The sequence below is a fragment of the Spea bombifrons genome, chromosome 10 (genome assembly GCF_027358695.1).
Source record: "Spea bombifrons isolate aSpeBom1 chromosome 10, aSpeBom1.2.pri, whole genome shotgun sequence".
Taxonomy (NCBI): domain Eukaryota; kingdom Metazoa; phylum Chordata; class Amphibia; order Anura; family Pelobatidae; genus Spea; species Spea bombifrons.
In genome coordinates this window covers 11,703,347-11,725,910 of record NC_071096.1, presented here as the reverse complement: position 1 = coordinate 11,725,910, position 22,564 = coordinate 11,703,347, and the positions used below count along the sequence as shown (strand labels likewise).

Genomic DNA, 22,564 nt, shown 5'->3' with positions numbered 1-22,564 from the left:
GGAGAAGATCAAAGGACAATGAATTTGCAACTAAACACCCAGCAATGGAGCAATGCTGTTCAGCTATGACTATAGGAAGTATATGAATGAGGAGTGTAAAGTTCTGGACTACTGCATCACTCCTAATTATCTTATAAGGTGCATTGCTAGACTCGGTAGATTCTGGGTCCACCTTTATCTCAAACAAAACTCCAACAGAACCTTCATACCTTTACTCATATACCCCATCTACACCCATTCCCGCACACAAACATTACCTGTGTACATGCTTTCCCCCAGGATGTCACTGTTCATCAAGGTCCTGTTCCAAATACTTGGAATGTTTTTTTTAACTATATATATGACATATTTTTTCCCTACTGCTGTTGAATCCCCAACCGTTCCCATAAACAATTGTTTAAAAATACAATTCTTGTCTCATTCATAATTTAGCGAGGAACCCTTGGTAACTGACACAAAAGCCGTCACTGATAAATCTTCTTAAACGTTTTGGCGTTGCTTCGTTGTGATTACACCTTTAGAATAAAGAATACAGTTCCAGATCTGCTAACGTATATTTGTTTAACAGAGGGAGCAGTTGCTCGGGAGAAGGTCCTGGAGAAGAAGAAAAGACCACCTCTCAAGCTCCAAAGGCTTTACTGAACACTTACCATTCAGCCCATCTAGTCTGTCTCTGTTTCCTAATGTACATACTTAAACCTTAATCAGTTCCAGGTCTTATCTTAGACTTAAGATATGCCTATTCCATTTATATTTTAATTCTCTCTATCACTTCTGCTGGGAGGATGTTCCGCTTATTTCAGATTATGACTTCTTGTTCTAACATTTCTCCTCCTTTGAAATAAACTTTCCTCCTTGCACTTTGTTAAATCCTTTATGTATGTAAATAATTATACAGTCTCTCCACTCTCTCTTTGTACTTTCCAAGCAATGCTTGTGATCTCTTAGGGTTTCCTTAACAGAAATAAAGAATTTTAAATGATTTAAGGTAGGCGTTATTGTTTCAGTGCGTTTGGATTTTTGTTACTCTTGTCACGTTGATGTATTTAAGGAGTGACAATATCAATAGGTGCTGTGCCTTAAATCAATGGACCGGTTGCCACCTGTTCTGCGCAAACACAGAAGCTTTCCATTTCAAGGTAAAGGCAGAGTAGATGAATGGGAAGGAAGCCGCGCAGTTATTTGTTATAATAATTACTCAGCAAAAAAAAGGTTGTCAGATATGTTCTGTAGTTTAACCCCTTTGCTCTGTACATGTTGAGGCTGTTCTGTAGCATAGGAGGAGATGCGTGGCAGGTATCTATTGTGCTGCAGATCAGAAAGCGTTTGCTATACATTCCATTGCTACGTCTGCCCCAAACACCTTTCCACCCTCCACCTACAGCTCCAGGCACAAAGGGAGGAGCGACTTCTATTCAAGGAAGTAAGGTGAGGAGTCTCATGAAGTCAGAGAAGAGGGGACGGGGGATTTCTCAGAGAAGGTCTGGTGGTTCCAACAACATTTACACTTCATTGGAGCGATAGATGTCCTCTCTTGGAGTCCATCAGAGGACTTGGGGCACTTACCTGGGAGAGGGCATTGATCCAGTCGTTGTGGGACTGGGGTATTGCTGTTGAACCCAGTGATTTCCAGAACAACCCAGGAGCATGTAAAGCAGGTATCTCATCCTAGCACTGCACACTCCACCAGGACAGGAGTCCACCAGGAGACAAGGACTTTCCGCCAACATCCAAGCACCTGTATGAGAGCTGCTGAAACCCCCAGCAAATGCAGGTAAGTGCAGTCCAGGCAGATATTGAAAATTAACACGGGAAGCGCCAGGTGCAAAGAGCTGAATTAAAAAGTGTATGGGTTTATAGAGGTAATAGGTAAATACAGAGTGATTAGGTTAATTACGCTTAATCAGGATGGGCTGCCTAGTTTCTAATCCCTAATACAAGACATGAATGGCCAACTCAGCTATATAATAACCAACTGATATACATAACAACCATACAATAAACACAATAATCAGTATACATCATATATAATACAGTGATTAGTATATAGGTAATGTATAAAACCTAGATCAGTATACATCATATATAACACACTAATCATATATGTAATGTATAAAACCCAGATTAGTATACATAAGATATAATACACTGATCAGTATTTATATCGCATAATACACTGATCTGTACACGTAACATATAAAACCCAGATAAGTATACATAACATATTTTACACATAATTCACACATGAATTCCATAACACATAACAGCCATACAATAACAATTGCTTTCAATGTTGTTTATAGAGTGCCAGCATACTCTGTAATAATGAGGGCCGAAAACTAAATTAAAACAAAAACAGAATCACACACTCAAAGGTTGCGATGTGCGAGAACAAGAGATATATATCTAAACTAGGGGGGGGGTCTGAGGCATAGATGTAAAGTAAAGAAGATTTGCTTTACTGAGAGGGTGTTGTATAAGTGGATTAGCCTTCCAGCAGAGGTGGCAGAGGAATTGAAACATGCATAGGATAGATAGGACAGGATCATCTGAGATGAGACTAATGACTGATGGTTTTACTCCTCATAGCTAGGAGTTTAGATGGGTCAAGTGGTTCTTATTTGCCAAGAAATTCTATGTCCTCTAAGACATACTAAGAGGGGCATAGAGTGTAGCTTACAAGTTTATGTCTATTGCTACCGTAACCCATAATTAAATAATAAAAATAAATACATACATGTACATACACACGGATACATATGATGCTTCTACAATAACTTATAATAGACTTATAGATGTACATTAAGAGAATGCCCCCTCCCACTGGCCTTTTTACATTAATAGACACATGGCTTGATATATATATCTATCAATAAAATATAATAAGGTTACCAATAAAATAACCCAGTGTTTTCTTTATTGAGCTCTATGATACATTGGGTAACACACGAAGGGAAATGGCAATGGAGTGAGATAGCCAATTGCATTACAGTCCAGCTGCTTGAATTGGACCACAGTAGACATGAGGCATCAATGAGCGAGCAGGGAAGCTACACATATACACTACTGAAAGGTGGCCAAAAACCAGGTCACTTAGTAACTTTTCTTTTACAAAATTGTGCATTGTTAGTAGTCAAAGCTTAGCAGTTAGGACGACGATGCAGAGGGGGCAGCTGGGTACAATGCCGTAGGTCAGGCCTAGGGCAGCGCCGAAGATAAATATGTTGTTACAAAGGGGTCCAATTTTCATCCCTCCCAAATGTTCAGTGTCAAATTTTGGCCTTGGACAGCAGGTCCGATTGGTTGGTAGCCCCTCTTCTGCCTAACCGGGAGCATGATCGCCATCTTTGTCATTCAGACTCCATGCAGCGCTCCTGCTCAATGGGCCGGTTAAAAGGGAGATCACTAATCTCCTCACCTGGCCCGCTAACGCTATATTGTAACCATGGAGTGCAGCCTCCATAGTTCATCTTTGTCTGCAGCGGCGTGTCTTTAAAAGGCGGAGCACCTGGATATGATGTCATATCACAGCTCTCTGCAGTAAGGATGCTGTCATGGAGTGGGCAGTCGATGGTGCTTCCATATCCCTCCGTCCTTCTTCCCTCCACTGACATCTCTCTTTTCAAGAGCTCAGAATGTTGGGTATGAGTTGATCTACAGTCATGAAAGTCATTATAATGTGGGAAGAAACAACTGAAATATGTATTCAGTTAATTAGAAGAAAAATGTATTTTAGTTAAAAAATACCCGCTGAGCCTTGCCACATAAATAGCTATTTATAGGCCACCAAAATGGACCGATAGATGAAGTCTTGTGAAGCCACTCCCCTGGCCATGCCCACAAACAGCCACGTACCTTTTTGGTCACGTGATATGTTGGGCAGAATGAATTATGTTACATTTTGCTCAGGCATTGTATATAACCTTAGGCAATGTACGGAATAAGAACATGTTTTTCTGTTACAGAAAAGTTAAATAGATGGAAAAGGTGCTGAGATATACACACATGAACAACAATTAATCCCAAAAATCAAGTACTTTCTCCAATATACACTACACAATACGTTTAGTAAGATCCAATGACCTTACCATTGTATTGAATAGGAAATATGCATTTATAAAGGAAAATTTCAAATATATGCTCATGATATTTGTGTAGGTAGAATTACAGCAGTGAGATTGTTAATGTTACTTGGTCTTGTCACCTATTCCAATATATACCTAAAATGTTAAGTTAGGGGACAACCCTGGGAAATTAAGAACTGAATTAAAGTCACAGGGAGACCATTCTATTGTTGGGGGAAAAAAAACAACTTTTTTTTACCTTTGGCTCATGGAGCAGGTTGCTACCAGCCTTCATTCCTGCCTGCTGAAGGAAAATACCCACAGCAAAGGTCCCTCTAGAAATCACTAAATAATAATAATTATAACCTTCTGTGTGTTTGCGTTTGTAACTGGCCAGTGAATAGGTTTCTGCTGGAGTATGAAATCCTTAAAATTTGCATTAAAAATAAGATTCAACCCCCTCCGTTTATTCTTTACAGGAACCTTCAACTCCCTGGCAGGAGAATCTTCTGCTTCTGGATCCTTTCGAAAATGTGAGTTTCTGGAAATAGTAGATCTTGATTGAATATTTTTCTATAATATTGGTGATATAGAATATAATTTACACTTGTTCTGTTCGCTGTATAAATGGCGGTCGATGCGTTTGGACTTCCTTTCAGATTCCCTTTCGTTATTTTCACTTTCAACTTTGTATCAAAATTTTTTTTTTCTTTATTTTTATTTTTTTTTATTGACGTTTTTTTCTCTCACTAATTTTCCTTGCTCATGGGCTAATATATAAAAAAGATAAAATGGCGGTGAAAACACGATAAGATATATCTAGTGTACAAAGTACAACACATTTGTGTAGACATGTGCCTTTCTCGGACCAGTCATAAAACTTCTGTTTTCATAAATGTAATCCGGAAACAATGGTTCAAAGTACAGGCTCAGATAATCATAAATACATTCTTGTTATAAAGGAGAATAATTTATTTAAAGCTGGGTTTCATGGCGTGTTACCCACATAATATGATGGGTGGGGCGCTTTAAGGCCTTCAGCTGATAAACGATGCTCCTGCTGGATACATGTGGCTGCACGCCACACTCTCTCTCTCACATTTATCGCAGGTCACTTCACACTACCTGAACTCGCCAAGTCCCCACTCCGTGTCCAGCTCCGTGGTCCAGTTCTAATGTGCCCATTGTAGGCGCTTTTGGCAGTGGAAAGGGGTCAGCATGGGCATCCTGACTGGTCAGAGGCTACGCAGCTCCATAAGCAACAAGTTGTGATGCACTTTGTGCTCCCCTTAACCTTTCTCTCAGAACATTATTAACACTTTCAGCAATTTGAGCTACAGTAGGTCCTGTGGATTTGTCCACACGGGCCAGCCTTCGTCCCCCAACTTGCATCAATAAGCCTTGGCCACCCATGACCCTGTCGCTGGGCCACTTTTGATAGATTCTGACCACTGCAGCCTGGGAACACCCCACAAGAGCTGCAGTTTTGGAGATGCTAGCTAGCCATTGCAATTTGGCCCATGTCAAAGTCACTCTGGTCCTTACACATTTTTCCTGCTACTAACACATCAACTTTGAGGACGGAATGTTCACTTGCTGCCTTATATATCCCACCCAGTGACAGGAGCCATGATAACGAGATAATCAGTGTTATTCACTTCACCTGTCAGTGCTCATAATCATACCTGGGAACTCTCCAAGTTTGACCCGGAGATTGCCGGGTGAAGCTCCGGTTCTCCGGGTCAAGACCCGAATCCTCCCCGCCCATTTTCGATTTAAATGGGGCATCATCAGGACTGCCCATCGGCATCGACGGGACCTCCCATACTTGCCATTTATCCTAATCCCTTTTAGCTGGGTGACAATTCTAACGTGTAAAGGCTGGAAAAAAAAGGTCAAAAAAGCAATTTCCACAGAAAGCTAAAACGCTAAAACGCCAGAAAAAACTCCAGGCAAAACGCAGGTAAATGCAGTGGCAGATTTCTTGGTGTTTTTCCTGGCGTTTTTCATCAAGAAAATAACGCAGGACAAAAACCCAAGTGGAAACCTAGCCTTATAGTTCAGATAATTTTGTTATTGCTTCCTTAAGAGCAGAACAGCTCTAAGCAACACTTCCAATCTTGTCTCATTGATTGGACTCCAGGTTTACTAACTCCTGTTAGCATTTGGAGAAATCATTAGCCTAGGGGTTCAAATATCTTTTCCACCCTGTAATATGAATGTTTACACAGCATGTTCAATAAAGACATGAAAATGTGTAATCACTTGTATGTTGTTTGTCGAAGCTGAAGCTGACTTAGCTTAGCTGAAGATCAGATCAAATTTATTGACCAGGTAATTTGAGGTTCACATCACATTCTTGCACCTGTATATGCAGTTTTCTTTAAAACAAACTTGTGCTCATAAACATTGCTTCTTTACTAAATGCATAATTGCTCTTTATATTACTTATGTTCACGTATGCTCTGCTTTTGCTCTTCCACCTCCTTGGCTTTATTATTTATCATGAAGGACCAATTTCAGCTAGCGTGTGCTGCAGAAAGTGCTTGGCTGGCCCTGTATAATGTATAGTGAAATCAGTGAGATTTCTCCAGTCTCATTCATTAAATTATGCATTATACAGGGCCAGCTCTGCCTTTCTTTTTTGGAGAAATGTTCCAGTACTGGCCCTTCATAATGAATCATGAAGTGAGGGAGTTAAAGTCGAAACTCCCCTTTTAGTGAATAAGCCCCCTTGTGGGCAGACTCATTTGCATTCTGTGTATGGCAATGTCTTTGTGTGAAACTCTTGTCTAAAACAATATTATATAGTATTTATGCTCCAATTTTATCAGGAATACAAGTGGGACTTTGTGTTGGTCAGCAACTGCACCTCCTTTGACAGCATGGAGGAGGAAAAGAGACGTCTATACTTTGCTGAGCTGGAACAGAAACGCTTCAAGATAAAGGTGAGGATGCACTGTGACCACAAGAGTCATTGCGAGAGGTTTTGCCTCTAGCAAGATGGCGGCATCCACTAAAAAAATACAAGTTTCCAAGACTCTCCAGACCCTCCTGGTGATCTGTGGACATGGTTGAATGCAAGTACTGCATTCAATCATGCAAGTCAATGGAGGCCAGCTTTCTAATCACAATGTGATTAGTAAAATATATTAAAAAAATTAAATAGAAACAAAGTTAACAAAAATAAATAGAAACGTGTTAACATTTCAAAAAATTATGCAATGATGTCACCATCAGAGGAACAAATTGTAAAGAAAAAATCTAAAAATAGAAAAAGAAAAAGCTTATTTTTATGCACAATTGTTAAAATTAGGGCTTTATTCTCCCAAAAATCCTGGCATGGCATGCGTTAAAATACTAGCATTTGAAATACCCATGTGGTGGTATGTTTTTATGGGGTAAATTTAATTGGCCAGGTTCAAAGATGTCCCAAATATGACATTAGCACAGACTGACTAGATTGCAAAATTAAAAGAACCTCCCAACCTATGCATGGGTGGTATCTCTGTACTCAGGAGATAAATACATATTGTGGTGGTGTTTGTCAGTGACATATACCAAGAGCTATGAATTCATACCTGAAATACAATGTGTGTGGGAAATAAGAGCATGGAAAGAGCTAAAATACCACTACCTGAAATACCCTGGGGTGTTTGTTTTCAAAAATGAATGGTTGGTGGGGGTTGTGTTATTCCACTATGCCACATTCATCTTTTGAAAAAGCAAAGATTCACTTTTTCTATTTATTGTTTTCTTGCAGAAAGTTAGAGATGGGAAAAAGTTATTTTATGGAATTCGGGCACCTAGAGATATCTTCAGGAAATATGTCCGACTCCTAAAGAACCCAGATCAGAGTACAGGGCTAACTCAGAACTTTGATGAAGATGTGTTTCCGACAAGCAGGTGACTTTCTCAGTTCTACCCCATATGTCAGAACTGTCCATGAAGTCGGTATATAATCTTGCCGTGTTAGTTAGCCGTTGAGCCTCAAAGACATCTGCTCGGCCTAGCTGGCACCTCCCTGACAAGTGGCACCCCCCCCCTTAAGTACAATACTGCTCTGGACAATTTACATTCAAGTATTCAGCGCTTCCAATTATTGCCTCCATAGTTTATCTTTTAGTGTAAACAGTATTGAATAAATGGGGTTTCAGTCACATCATGCGCACGAGTGTCAGATATGCCTACTTTTTCATTCCAGGATTCGAATCGTGAATTTCATTTTACACAAAACTTGCATTAGGACAAACGGTAAGTTCTATCCACTTTCTGTAATGTTTGTCTCCTTTGCTTACTCCCTGAATCAATTAGCGTGGTAATTCCATTGGTTTCCATGGTGATTGCTCCATATTTAGAACCTTGTCCTACAATAAGCCTCTTCTCTTACTTCCTTTCTCTGTTTTCTTTTGTTCTTGTTCTCGTTTTCCCTAATATTATTGTTGATATATCTTTCCTCTATAGAGAATTTACAGAACCTCATAGACATTGGTGTGTTTGAGACTTGTTTCCCATTGCATTCGGTAAGCCTGAGATTGTTTGGGGTTTTTTTTACATTTTTGTCCCTGCTATTCCGGTTTCATGGTTATGTTTTGGCCATTTAGCTACAATACATCTATTCCCCCCTTTGGAATTCAATTGAAATGTTATGAATACAGAAGTGTCCCCATTGCTAGGGGAACATGTATCCATTATTATTACACTTAATACATTTATTGTGGCGTTTTGTCATATTTGTAAAATGTAACAGTTTTCATTTGTAACAAAGTATGTAACACTGTCTTGCTATTGTTGTAGCTTAATGATTCCTGCGGCTATGAACTGAAACGGAAATGGGCGAGATGGCGGGATGTCATATACAAACAACCTGTGGCCGAGATAAGGTGAAACATCTAAGAGTTTAATTTATGCATCTTGTGTGTATGTAAAATGGAAATAGAGGCATCTGGGGATGGGGGATTATTTGTGTCCTAACTGCTAATGGAATTCTGAATAGCATTGTATCATGCCCAGGGTAGGGACGGCATTGTAGTCTGCTTGGTTCAGTAGGTCATACTCATTGATGCTGTGTTACAGGGAATACTTTGGGGAGAAGGTGGCTCTGTACTTTGCGTGGCTCGGGTGGTACACCATCATGCTATTCCCAGCAGCAGTGGTCGGGTTGGTGGTTTTCCTGTACGGATTTGTGCATTTTAACTCAAGCAAGATTAGGTAAGTTTAGATATGTTTAGTGCTTATTTCTTTCCTCTATAGGGCATCTCTTACTTCAAGCATATGATCTTTGTCCTGACTTCTGTGCAACCCTTCTTTATTTCTCAGGTCAAAACCCTTCCCCCCTTTTAGTTTGTTTTATATGTAGTGACATCATTTTCCACTATCCTTGTCACCAGCCAGGAGATCTGTGCAGCCAATACTACCCTGATGTGTCCCTTGTGTGATCAGAACTGTCCGTATTGGCCACTGTCAGACACATGTACCTATGCCAAGGTAGGTATTCATCTGAATAAATAAATGTTAGGACCTTCTTTCACCTTCCTCCCATTTATTATTCTGTACATGACAAACGTGTATCCAAGTACCATTGTGTCTGTCTCTTCCTGTAGGTGACACATTTATTTGACAATGAAGGCACAGTCTTCTTTGCAATGTTCATGGCTCTTTGGGGTAGGTTGATGAACCCTTTCTTTCTGCATTACTATAGACCACAAATTCCCGTAGATCTTCTTCAGAAAATATTGGATGAGCTCTTTGATTACATAAGACCTTATATTAAAATATAAAATGTCAGCGTCTAGTTATAAAAAGAACTCCGTGTTATGGCTAGGGTAAGCTAACATTCCAAGCACAAGTTCATCAAGACACTGATAATACGTGTAAACAGATCACAATATACAGTTCCACCATTACCTAGATTTTGTATGGGTTGGTTTTGTATCTTCTTGTTAGTAGTTCTCTATCTACGCTTGATAATGGTAGTTTACCATGTTTGATATTTTTTGTAGGCCATTTCCTAGGCTGTGGTATTCTTTACACATCTCATTTCATATTCTAGAAAACAATATGAGATTGAGTGCATTCTCAAGCTTTGTCATTGGCATTATGGAAGGGCCAATAATATACAGGGTGGTGGTAGATGATTTTGTCATCTCTTTGCTTCTGTAGCCACTGTGTTCTTGGAGCTATGGAAGAGGCAGCGAGCAAGGGATGTCTCCGGGTGGAACCTATACAGCTGGGATGAGGATGAGGTAACACTGGGATAACGGACTGTTTGTCGAAGGGAGTGCACAATGATGTGTGCTGTATGTGCAGTAAGCAAATTACCCACTGATTTAAGGGGCACTCATGCTCATATTTTGTCTCTTCTTCATGCATGCAGCAGACTACACTGGGTGTGTTTTATGAGTAAGTGGTATTGTGCTGAGGGATCGGTTTGTACTATGCATTTGTCATGCAATACACTAAAACTGTATTGCACATCATGTTTACTATATACAATGATTTCATGATTTGGGCAGCATGTGTTACCATCTGTTGTGTGCAGAACCTGTTTTGTGAATGTAGTTTGTGTTTTTGCAGGAGGAGCTGGCTCTGGAGCTGATCAATAACCCAGACTGTGAAATCCAGAAGCATCAGCATTCGTATATACGCTCCACTCTTGTGCTGCTGGGAGTTGTACTTACGGTACTATGACAAAAATAACACTGTAGTGTATTCAGACACCCATATCTTAGTGAGACACCCGTAGATCATATGACCACTGAAAGACAATGAACTACTATTTGGTACCTGGGGCAGATCCTATGTTTGTCCCCCCAACCTTTAAAATGTAAAATTACCCACAAAAATTGAATCTTTGCAAGAATGTATATTGAACTAATTTGTAAACTGCTGTATGCCAGCACTTATCCTCCCTTTCTCCACCTGAGGACTTGCTCAATTGTTCCCTGGAGATTCAGTGGGTGTTTTAACAAAGAGACACATAATGACACTCTCCAGAGTTCAGCTGGCTAGCGGTGTACTTTAAGGCATTCACAGAGCTCCATGAGTCTGTAACGAAGTAACAGGACTGGAGGTCACCTTCACAAGGCTTGAGTGGCATAGCTAAAAAGCAAACGATCATGGTGCGAAAGTTGCCCCTGGCCCACGAGTTCACCCATGACCTGTGTCATTTGTGTCCCCAAAAAGCTTGCATGTGCCATCATTATCCCAAACGGCTTGTTAGTGCCCCCAAAGAGCTTGTCTGCGCCATCTTTGACACCAAACTGCTTGTCAGTGCCCCCAAAGAGCTTGTCTGTGCCATCTTTCTCCCCAAACAGCTTGTCAGTGCCACTACATAGCTTGTATGTGCCATCGTTCTCCCCAAACAGCTTCTTAGTGCACCCAAACAGCTTATCTGTGCCATCTTTGTCCCAAACTGGTCAGTGGCCCCAAACAGCCTGTCTATTCCATTTTCTTTGTGAATATGTGCAAATAACTGTCTTCTAATAATTGCCTTTCTCCTCTTGCCTCTATGCCAGATAGCAGTGCTGATTGGAATAGCCCAAGCGCTTGTCATTTATCGAGTGGTGGTGACTGTATCCTTCATGCGTTCATCCTGGACCTTCCTGAGTGACCATGCCAATACAGCTGCTGTCATGTCTGGAGCCGTACTTCATTATTTAACTATCGTCATCATGACCAAGGTACATGTACTTGGGTTTAGACACCAAGTATATCCCAAGATTTCTGAAATGAAAGGGGAATATTATTATTAGTAATAGTATTAATTCATTTATATAGTGCCATCATATTCACATCTCTCTCTGGCATTATTCTCATTTGTCACCTTATAGTTTTAAAAGGCTGCCTTTGTAGGCCATATTTGGTCACTAGTATGACTTTTAGTATGTCTTAGCAAAATGTTACAATATTTGTTTTTGTTTCCAGGTGAACCGCGCTGTGTCCACCTATTTATGTAATCTTGGTGAGTTCCTTTAAAATACTATTGACTTTTGGGTTGATAAATGAGATAAAGGCATTTGCACGAGGAGACAAGTGTGACACAATGTCCTAGTGCTGTTACCTCACTCGCCAGAGAGGAAATCACAGGAACCTTTCAGAAGTGGACAACTATTAGAAAAGGCTAGAAAATAAAGGCTGAGGGGCTTTGACAGAACAGGACACATGTGAAAATGGCCTAAATTCTGCATAGCAGTGGCAGAATAATTAGCACATGGTGAAAAAGGCAGTACTAGACCTGTACTAGACCAATGTTTTATTTGTCTTTATTTTCTCCCCCATAGAGAAACCTCGGACGTTCACGGATCGAGAAAACAGCTTTACAACCAAAGTGTTTACCTTTCAGTTTGTCACCCACTTTTCGTCTCTTTTCTATGTGGCGTTCTTCCTGGGAAGGTATTATTCTGCCTAATGGTGTAAGGTCTATTCACACGAATACAAATGTGCAGTACCTGAACATTACTACTGCTATTAACAGTTCAGCATACACACATTTATTATGACAAAGAGCCAATTATAACCATATATTATACAATTATTTCAGGGATTGTAACTGCAATGAGGATAACTTCATCAGAATACTGTCTAGAATTACAACCATTTAGGCTTCATGATGGTTTCAGGTTTAACCCCTTAAGGACAATGGGCGGTCCCTAAACCCATTGAAAACAATGCATTTTGAGCCTGTACATATACGGGCTTTGTCATTAAGGGGTTAAAATAGATGGTTAGCCAGGGATTATTCTTTGGAAGGAAGATAGGAACACAAACAAACAAAAAAAAAATCAGAAAGACGATAAGCATTACTTATAAGCAGCGCAGGGCATCACACATACAGTACAACTTCAGGTTATGGGAAGCTCCGAAAAACAGTAAAAGCTATGTACTATTACAATGCCAGACATGGCACATATGGTTTAGCACATCTGTGGAAGCAACCTAGGAAAATGGAGTGGGTGAGATTAAAAGTTGGAGGAGGTTGAGGAGGATGGGGCTCGTCCTCAGCCTCTAGACTGCCCATAATAGAGTAGTCTCTCAGCAGGCTGTGGATAAGCATGTGGCAGTCACGGACTGTGACCTGCTCCCTCCTCAACACCAGGCTGTTCCTGGCAAACCATAAAGCGTCCAAGCACCAAGCATCGCCAATGGCGCCCTCAGTGTGTATTCCTGGAAAAAGTCCATAAAGTACAGAGTGGTACGATACATACTTTCTCTTGATAGAGTCCTTGAGTTCCAACTCTAAGGCTCTTAACAAAGCCTGAGCTAACCGGCACTGCTTTAGATTCTTGTTTTATCTAAATATGATTGGCCTTCAGAACAGTACCCACACACCCAGCAAACATTCTACGTTCAAACGAGGAAAGAGCGACATCATTATTTGGGTCCCAATGGGGCAAAGGAGCTTCCACCAGTTCAGAACTGTATTTTTTCCTGAGAAAGAATATGACACTGCCCAGTCCTCCCCCTGATTCAGGTTCCCCAGGCACCTGTCTGGCATGCCTGGTGCTCTGGTTATTGGAATACTCTTGATGGATATGTTTGATACGCAGTGGGGTTTATTCATTAAAGGGAGAGTTGACAGGAGAATGTTTCAGCTCCTTGACTTCACTAATCATAACGAAAGGCCAGCCCAAGCAAGGTTCTACTGGAGAAAGAGCTTGGTTGACAATGTATAGTGTATAGTTAAATCAGTAAGGTTTCTTCAAACTCTTTTCACACATTGGATTATGCATTGTACAAGGCCAACGCAACCCTTCTTCCAAGAGAAATTTGTCAGGGATACCCATATATACAATTCCGTAGTTTCAATGTGTTTCCTATTTACCTCTCTTTTTTTCCTCCCAGGATAAATGGGCATCCAGGAAATTATGTGAGGATTGCAGGCCAGTGGAGGTTGGAAGAAGTAGGTTTCCATGTTATCTCGTACATTATATTTTGAGATGGGATGTGATGAAATATGTGCTTGTAACTTTTCCATTTTGTAGTGTCACCCTAGTGGCTGCATTACTGACCTTTTCATACAGATGTGTATCATCATGATACTTAAACAGACGCTCAGCAACTGCGTGGAGTTTCTTTCCCCGTGAGTACTACCATGGGCTGCTCTCCTTTCACCTCCTTTTACTGTACAATGACCCAACTACAGCTCATGTTAAGCTTATTTTCATTCATCGCACTAAACGCAAACACATAGAGCTCTACATAGACCAGAGCTGGTCTGAAAATAGCCCTGATATGCAATTTTTCATCCTCCGTCTGAAGGACCAACTCACAACATATTGACCATTTTTACAAGTTTATCAATAGTCGGGCAGAGAGTTAATCTCAATTCTCTTATTCATGAATCCTCTCTGTCCGCAGGTGCCTGCGGTTTAAGTTCCGTTCCCTAAAGTACAGGAGGACTCAGGTGCACAGTGAGAAAGGTTCTGAAGATCAGGCATTTGAATCATGGAGAGCTAACTATAGGATGGGTACCGTGCACATCTTCAGCTTGTTTGATGAATTTCTGGAGATGGGTAAGCACCTCCTGAGACATCTCATCATTCCCAAATACCTAAATAATGGAGTGAGCGAGGGTTAAATGATACATTGTAAAAAGTGGATTATTAGGTCATGGATTAGTAAATTGGTAGAGTTGATTAGTTGTTCCCTGGCTGCTGGGTGGAATGAATGCATAGCCTACTCATTATCCAGAGTACTAAATTTAGCTGAAACCTTTCCTATAGGATACTTTTTTCCATGAATTTTAAGTAAATTGACTAACTCAATTTATTGATAAATGTTGCCATAGTCAAACATTTTTGATGATTTGTACCCTTAATTTCTCTGTCGTTATTCACAGTTATTCAGTACAGCTTCACCACCATCTTTGTGGCTGCTTTTCCTCTGGCTCCGCTCTTGGCCTTCATCAATAATGTTCTTGAGATCCGCCTGGATGCGATCAAAATGACACGTTTACAGCGCCGCCTAGTGCCGAGGAAAGCTAATGACATAGGTAACGTCATTAAATCTACCATCTTTATTAATCCAAAAGCCTCATAACTAGTCAGAGTTAGGTTTTGGATGTTATTTGCCCACCAAAGGTGAACCAAATGGGTTTCCTTCAGATGTTTAGCAGACTTGTGTTTGCTGAGGGTAATATTATAGCTAAAATGTGTTCAGTTCATTAAATTACACGTGTGCATTGTTTGACCATTGCCTAGATTTTACACAAAATAGGGTTTATGTTGATTTAACAATAAAACATGATGTGTCAAATGTAAATGATGCATAAAATGGTATTTAATTTATACCTAACTCTTAGTGCTAAACTAAAATGTGGTATAAAAAACTGCATTTCTAAATCCTAGATATTCATGTTGATTCAGAATGGAAATGTGTTTTCTAATTTGTGATCTAATGTCAGGATTTAAGTGTTTTGTTTTTTTCTCCAGGAATTTGGCTGCAGGTTCTAGAAGCAGTTGGGGTTCTTGCGGTGATCACCAATGGCTTGGTCATTGCTGTCACATCTGACTTCATTCCCAGACTCATATACAAACATGCATATGGACCCTGCGCCCATGGGAACCCAGACAAAATAGAGTAAGGCATAGGGGTTGTAAGAATAATAGAGAGAGAGAAGTAATACGGCCATATGTGGTACCAATTAAAATTTTGTGACAGTAATATGGCCAAATGTGGTACCAACAGGGGCGTAACTAGAAACAGGGCCCTGCTGCGAAAATTGCCCCGGGACCCCCTTCACTTCAACAGCTGGTCTGTGCCATCATTGCCCCAATCAACTTGTCTGTGCCTTTTTTGCCCCCCCTCTCTTCCAACATACACTCTGGCACACATATTTTAACGCACTTACACAAATTACACAAACATACTCACTAACACACGTACACACACACTCCATCTCACCCACTTACACATACATGCTCACACACACACAATTACACATCTGTGCTCACACACTCACACAATTACACATCCATGCTTATACACACACACACATATACATACATATATGTAAGCCCCCACTTACCTCTCACCTCTCCAGCAGCTTTATATCCGGCTGCTCGCACATACTGCGTTTTAACGCAGGGTCACGTCCAGGTCGGAAGGGCCCTTTCTAAACAATTTTGAACTGGTACGAGGAGACAAGGGGTTGCACTGGGCCCCCTAGAGCCACGGGACCCGTCACAGCTGCGACCATTACCCTGTAGTTACGCCATAGGTACACTATATAGAAGAAGGTAAACTGAGATGTAGGCGTTTGACAGTAAGGTCTGTTATGAACTGAAACAAGAACTGTGACGTCGGAGGATAGACAGACTTCTATGGACTATTCATGAATCTAGAATTTCATGACGGATAAGAAGGCTTCACTTCTTTTTCCTGCTGTAAAAGCCTTATTCGGTCCCAGCTCTGGTCTTCTACTCAGGAAAGTGGCTTATCCTATACATGTTCAAAATCTCTCACTGCGTTAACCTTCATTACTTGGAAATGTCTGGCCCTCTAATTTTCAGCTATTATGTCTTAAGGTTTCTTTTTTCTCAGTTGCCTCACAGGATACATTAATCAAAGTCTATCCATATTCCGCACTAGCGACTTTGAGAGTCTGACAGAGGTATCTCGCTCTGTATACACCAATATTACAGAATGCAGGTAAGTAACCCTTATACATACATTACACTAGAGCTATATATATATATATATCTCAAACAGCAACATAAAGGAGATATATGTAAAAGGTATTGACCATACCCTTTTTAAAGCCGTTTAGATTTCTCTGAAGCACCTCCTGTATTCCTGTATATTTACACATGTCCACATGCTGCACCCAAAATGACATTTTAACTGTATTATTTATTCCCGTGCAATTTCCATACATTTTCTTTAAATGTTAGGCACTGTGCATCTTACAAATATTTTTCACATGTACTGTAATTACTGTTAATTTTTCTGTGGGTCCAAGTCCATTATATCTACACAAGTTAATTGGTTTGGTGACAGTGGTGACTCTAGGAATAATATATAGGGGAGGAACATAAGATACCACAGTCAAAACTGGGGGGTGAGTGCGTGACTAAGTCCCACCACTAAATCATGCCACTGAAAAACTAAACATATATAAATAAGATGCCAAAATACCAGAGTATCGCAATATGTTTATTGGATTGACATAATACTTAAAAGACAAACTTTTAAAAGGTTTCCTCTCTCCCTCAGGTATTGCTTCAGACCTGAGAAAGATAGGAAAACTCTCAAAAGCTTTTCTTTATAGTTTACAGTGCAGAGACAGAGCAGCAAACTCTCATGCTTTACCTGGTTGTTGTGAGCAAAGCTGTAGCTAGCTCCTTTTACACCCGAGGCAAGAATGGAATATTTTGCTCCTCCAGCTATTTTTTTTACAGAGGTTAATTTATTGACCCTGCTCTTACACACACATGTACACATACACTGCCTTTACACACACCTGCCCATAAACTCTGTTGTCAGTGATGCTACAACCGACAGAAGATTTTGACATGCTACGTGCTTCAGTAGTCGACGGCATGGCTGGGAACTTGTGGGCTACCTGTTGCCTACCTTTGCGGGACACAGCCAGCACTGCCCACTGATTGTCTAGATATACCAGATAAATGTGTCCATTGAACACTTGCTAGTTTTCAAGGGAGTCCATTGAATCACTCAGATTTGAATTTTATAGTAGCGATTTTTAGCGATCATATAGACTTTACTCATGAGAATGTGATCTTAGACAGGTTATGGAACCGCAGGCCATGCATTTTTCACCTCTGTTAAAGTTTAGATGGGTAACTGAATCACGCACAGCATGTCCCAGATTGTAACTTGAAGTGATCCAACGCCGCTGTTCTTATACTGGTGACTGCAGTTACTCTTCTCTAATCTCTACAGGTATCGAGATTATCGTTCCTCGGATGATTATAGTTTCTCAGTGCAGTTTTGGCATATCTTCGCTGCCAGGCTTGCTTTTGTTATTGTGTTCGAGGTAAGATTTTTTTTTTTTTTTTTTTTTTTATACAATGAAATACAGGTGCTTTTGATGTGCTACAAAAAAATGCTACTCATTTATTAAATATTTTTGGATGGTTTTCCAATGTGATGGACAGGCTCCTTTGAATGACACAAATGTTATGTAGTGCCCAGCCTTTGTCTTTGTCTGGATAGAAAATTATTATTATATTGATTTATATAATGCCAACATATGCGGAGTTGCACAATGGTAAACAGAATATAAAAATAGTATTTCACGTTAGAATTTGTGATTAGAGATAAAAGGTGATGATGTCTTTGCTCAAACTGTTTTGAAAAATCAACCCCATACTGGTTTCTCTTATAATGTCTAACTGTGTCTAAATACATTACATATTGCTTGTGTTTTGAGGCTGATTGCATTTAATTTCTGTATTTTATCTTCAATATATTAACAGCACGTGGCAGTTTGTATAAAATTTGTTGCTGCTTGGTTTGTTCCGGACATTCCTCAGGCAGTTAAGAATAGAAGTCTGGATGCGAAACACAGGGACCTGTTGGAGGAACTCAGGTAACAACCACAATAAGCACCTACAAGCAGTCTCAGGCTCTTGAGTGGAAATGTAGTCAGTTCCAGATCAGCCAATCAGAATTGGTAGTAGCATAAAAAACATAGAGGAAAAGTTATGACTATAGAACTATAAATGTTGTTTACAAAGTTAACATATTACAAAAACATAAAAAGGGAAAGTGCAGGACCCTATCCACCACCAAATGCAATAAAAAGTGATCGCTTCCCACCCGGGTTAGCATGTCCCCATTGCACAGCCCTCTTGCCAGGGACACTAACTCTCACCCTCATCACATCTACAGAATGATGCCAGAGGACAGTGATGAAATACCCAATGACAGCTCCCCTCATCTTGACAGAGACTTCCTAGTGGACCTCAGGTAATTTCAATGCTGTTGGTTCCCAAGTAATAAACCCCCAACACAATATGGTGAAATCAAGGACCACTACTCTATCAAAAGTATTACTTATATGATAGGATCATAAAATAGCCATGTCTGCATAAAAATTATGAACCAGTGCAAGAAGGTAGATGTTTTTGGAGGGTGGGATGACATTCGGGACATGGTGGGTCTCACCAAATCTTTTCTTCAGTTTGATAGAGCGGTCAACAGAGGTCTGACAACCACATCTGTTCCACAGCTGGGACCAAAGTAGAACCTGCAGCAAAGCACAATGCCAGTCTCGTCCTCTGCAGGACCTTCCACTTTTTGTAATTTTTGATTTGTACAATAAAATGTTTTTGTAAAAAAAATCCCTTTTATTTATCCCTCTTATTTATGCGCACCATTTTTAGATAGTGTTTGTTAGAGAACTGTAGATGGATTTTCAATTTCAGAGCTGTAATCAATGATCCTGGCAGCTGAAGCAGAGGCACTGCCCCATGCTGGCGTCACATCCTTTCTCAGAATGAGGTGCATTTGCAAAAAGGCGTCCGTTAAATGGGCCGAACTGTTTTCTGCCAGTAAATTCTTTGCTCCTACCAAAATGCAAAATTAAATGTTGCTACGTCAAAACTGCATCGACTCGGAGCACGCATTTTCAAAAGAAAAATTGAAAAGGAAAAAGATTATCTACCCGATTTCATCCATTTATATATTTGTGTAATAAAAATTACATTATGTTTCTTAGAACACATTATAAACAAACGGACAAATAATAATAATGAGATTGAGAGTGCAGGGACTTTATTTTGTAGCTACTCTTGGGATCTATAGGCTAATTGTTGCTCACCAGCATCTCTCTAGATGTATTCCTTTCCATTATTTTTCCATTTGGATTTTTTGGTGTCCTCTACAATATCTGCATATTATTTGCCACCATTTATCACCATCCTTGTATTAACAGATGTTGGTATATTCTTGCTGTGTGGATCCGTTTGTGTCATTGAGAGTTATTGTGTATAAAGAGCAATTCTGGTGCTGAAAGCAGGGAAATCGGTACAGACAGTGATCACACTTTGCACTGGAATTTCACTTCATATAGCGTTTTGGACAGTGCCGTACTACAGTATGCTGGAGAGCCATAGTCCGGGTGGAGTGCCACGTCTCTGGGTTATCACAGAGAAACTCTGGGTGCAGCTCACCGTGACCAGTTTTCATACGTGTGGGGCTAGCCCTGTGCGCAACATCAGTGGGACCGCATACCCACATCCCGAAAAGTGAGGGCTCCGGGTAGCTGGAGCCTGGATGCTGCCAGGTATGGTTAATGATACACTATTCCAACGCTGCATGTCTGTGTTAGACTATGGACCCAAAGTGCCAGGATTCAGTCTCATTACACTTTTCTTTTTTGAGTTAATACGAATACTCATTAACATCACAAAGTGGATTCAGTAACAGAAAACTACATTTGAAACATAAAAATGTTTGGATAAATGTACAAAAAATGTCAAAGATATTTTATAAAGCCAAACCTACCCCATAGAGCCTCAGGCTTATCAATTATCATTTTTAATACCCTAAAAAGATAGGGTATTAGGGAGGGTAAAATTCCTGTTTGCAGATTGGATTTATGTATTGGCCCCAGTGGAAAATGTGTGGCTCCTTGTTTCTCGAGATGCACAGTAGACTCTCGAGCAGATGGCTTTATGGTGTAGGGAGAGTTGTATTTATAGCTTTTTCATGGTGGTTTTCTATGGAGCTCAGGGATATTAGGATGGTAGGTGAGTCTCTAGATGGTGTTATATATCCAGGCACATGGGAACTAGGGGGCTATACTGTCTCTGCTGTACCATAATACCCTGATAGCCACACTGAATGCTGCTGGCTTAACACTAATATCTGTAAGCTCTTACTGAGAGGCCTACGATTTGTTCGACTTACAATACACTGTCAGCTCCTAGCCTAACCCCCTGCACTAAATACTTTTATTAGAGTAGGGTTATGTAATAGTAATATAATAATAATAATATTGTGTAGGGCATTCTCTTTCTCTATCACTGACACCATGGTCTATGTACCCCTTTTCCACGTTTCATAATATGACATCCTCTCATAAAGAGGAATCTGGTTCACGGCCCAGTCAGTAATGTGGCAGTTAAGGCTGAGGATTTGAAATCTGAACTCAGGGGCCAGCGAGCCTCACTTACCCCTCATGTGCTACTGGGCAGACAATACTACGAAAGTAGCCCCTGTTCATTTGTGGTATTATGGAGCACACATGAAAAGGCAATAATTTTAGTAAGTGGGTTACAGCTGCTGCAGTGGTGCGCTTTAACATTACTTAACTATTTTTGTAGCATTATTACTTCATTATTGTGTGCCACTTAACTCCCCCCAGTGTCTGTTTTTACCTCCACTTCTCTCTTCCTCCAGACCCAGTTTATCCTTATTATTATCATCCCCCCAGACCCAATGTCCTCCCATTATTCTCTTCCCCCAGACCCAGTGTATCCTTATTATTCTCATCCCCCCAGACCCAGTGTCCTCCCATTATACTCTTCCCTCAGACCCAGTGTATCCAAATTATTCTCTTTCCGCATACCCAGTTTATGCTAATTCTTCTCTTTCCCTTGACCCAGTGTACCCCCGATATTCTCTTCCTCCAGACCCGGTGTATCCTAATTCTTCTCTTTCCCCATACCCAGTTTATGCTAATTCTTCTCTTTCCCTGGACCCAGTGTACCCCATTATTCACTTCCCCAGACCCAGTGTATTCTAATTATTCTCTTTCCCCATACCCTGTGTATCCTAATTCTTCTCTATCTCTGGACCCAGTGTACCCCTACGTCTCTCCAATGGAGATCTTAAGACCCCCTCGGAACTGCTTATATTATAAGGAAGAATGACATGAGGTTCTCCTCCCTGGTGGCCTGTTGTACAAATAAGATGTTTGAGTGGTCTCAGACCACTAAACATCACGTTATAACCTCAAATCCTCCCATGCTGTCTCTATAACCTACACATAGAGTGAGGGAGCAGTGGCAGGAGGTCTATGTTGGCAAAGATCTTCATTTCTTTGCAGTTCTTCTTCATGACGACCCCTCACCACCCCAAGTCTAAAGGTGAAGGTCCTATTTCAAAAGCAAACTGTATTTGCATTTATCACTGTTAAAGGTATTTACACCAGTCAATGACCTTACAAAAACATGATTTATTATATTTTTGTTTCTCAGACAGAACAGTTTTCTGTTTTCTCCTCCCTTATTATGGATACATTTATTTTTCATTCTGCTCAAACACATAATATACTTCCTGCTCCTTTGCCTGCAATTTGAATAAAGCATTAAAAAGTCCCTAAATTTCATTTTGTAAATGTTGTCCGATCATGTAGTAAAGGATCCCTGAGTGCTGTCGGATGTAATATGCATGCTGAGCACTGGCTCATAAATACAGTAAATATTACACACGCACGCATACACACACAGACAATAAAGATCCGTATTCAGTGCATGCCTTGTGCAGGTACCGGCTACTTCCTGGTCTGACGGTTACTCCCTCTTCCC

The 22,564-nt window shown here is 40.4% G+C and overlaps 1 protein-coding gene across 1 annotated transcript; it reads left to right on the top strand.

Annotated features, from left to right (window-relative positions):
• Positions 1-1,522: 1,522 nt before the first annotated feature.
• Positions 1,523-19,372, top strand: ANO9 (anoctamin 9). The gene is made up of 25 exons (XM_053448663.1): positions 1,523-1,774; positions 4,544-4,597; positions 6,899-7,012; positions 7,828-7,970; positions 8,269-8,318; positions 8,529-8,587; positions 8,862-8,947; positions 9,141-9,275; positions 9,455-9,551; positions 9,668-9,728; positions 10,227-10,309; positions 10,641-10,745; positions 11,582-11,746; positions 11,991-12,027; positions 12,347-12,458; positions 13,908-13,965; positions 14,048-14,145; positions 14,424-14,578; positions 14,905-15,057; positions 15,497-15,644; positions 16,608-16,715; positions 17,970-18,063; positions 18,506-18,618; positions 18,921-18,998; positions 19,213-19,372. The coding sequence occupies exons 1-25, from the start codon at positions 1,769-1,771 to the stop codon at positions 19,238-19,240; spliced, it is 2,340 nt and encodes a 779-aa protein (XP_053304638.1). The 5' UTR covers positions 1,523-1,768; the 3' UTR covers positions 19,241-19,372.
• Positions 19,373-22,564: the final 3,192 nt, after the last annotated feature.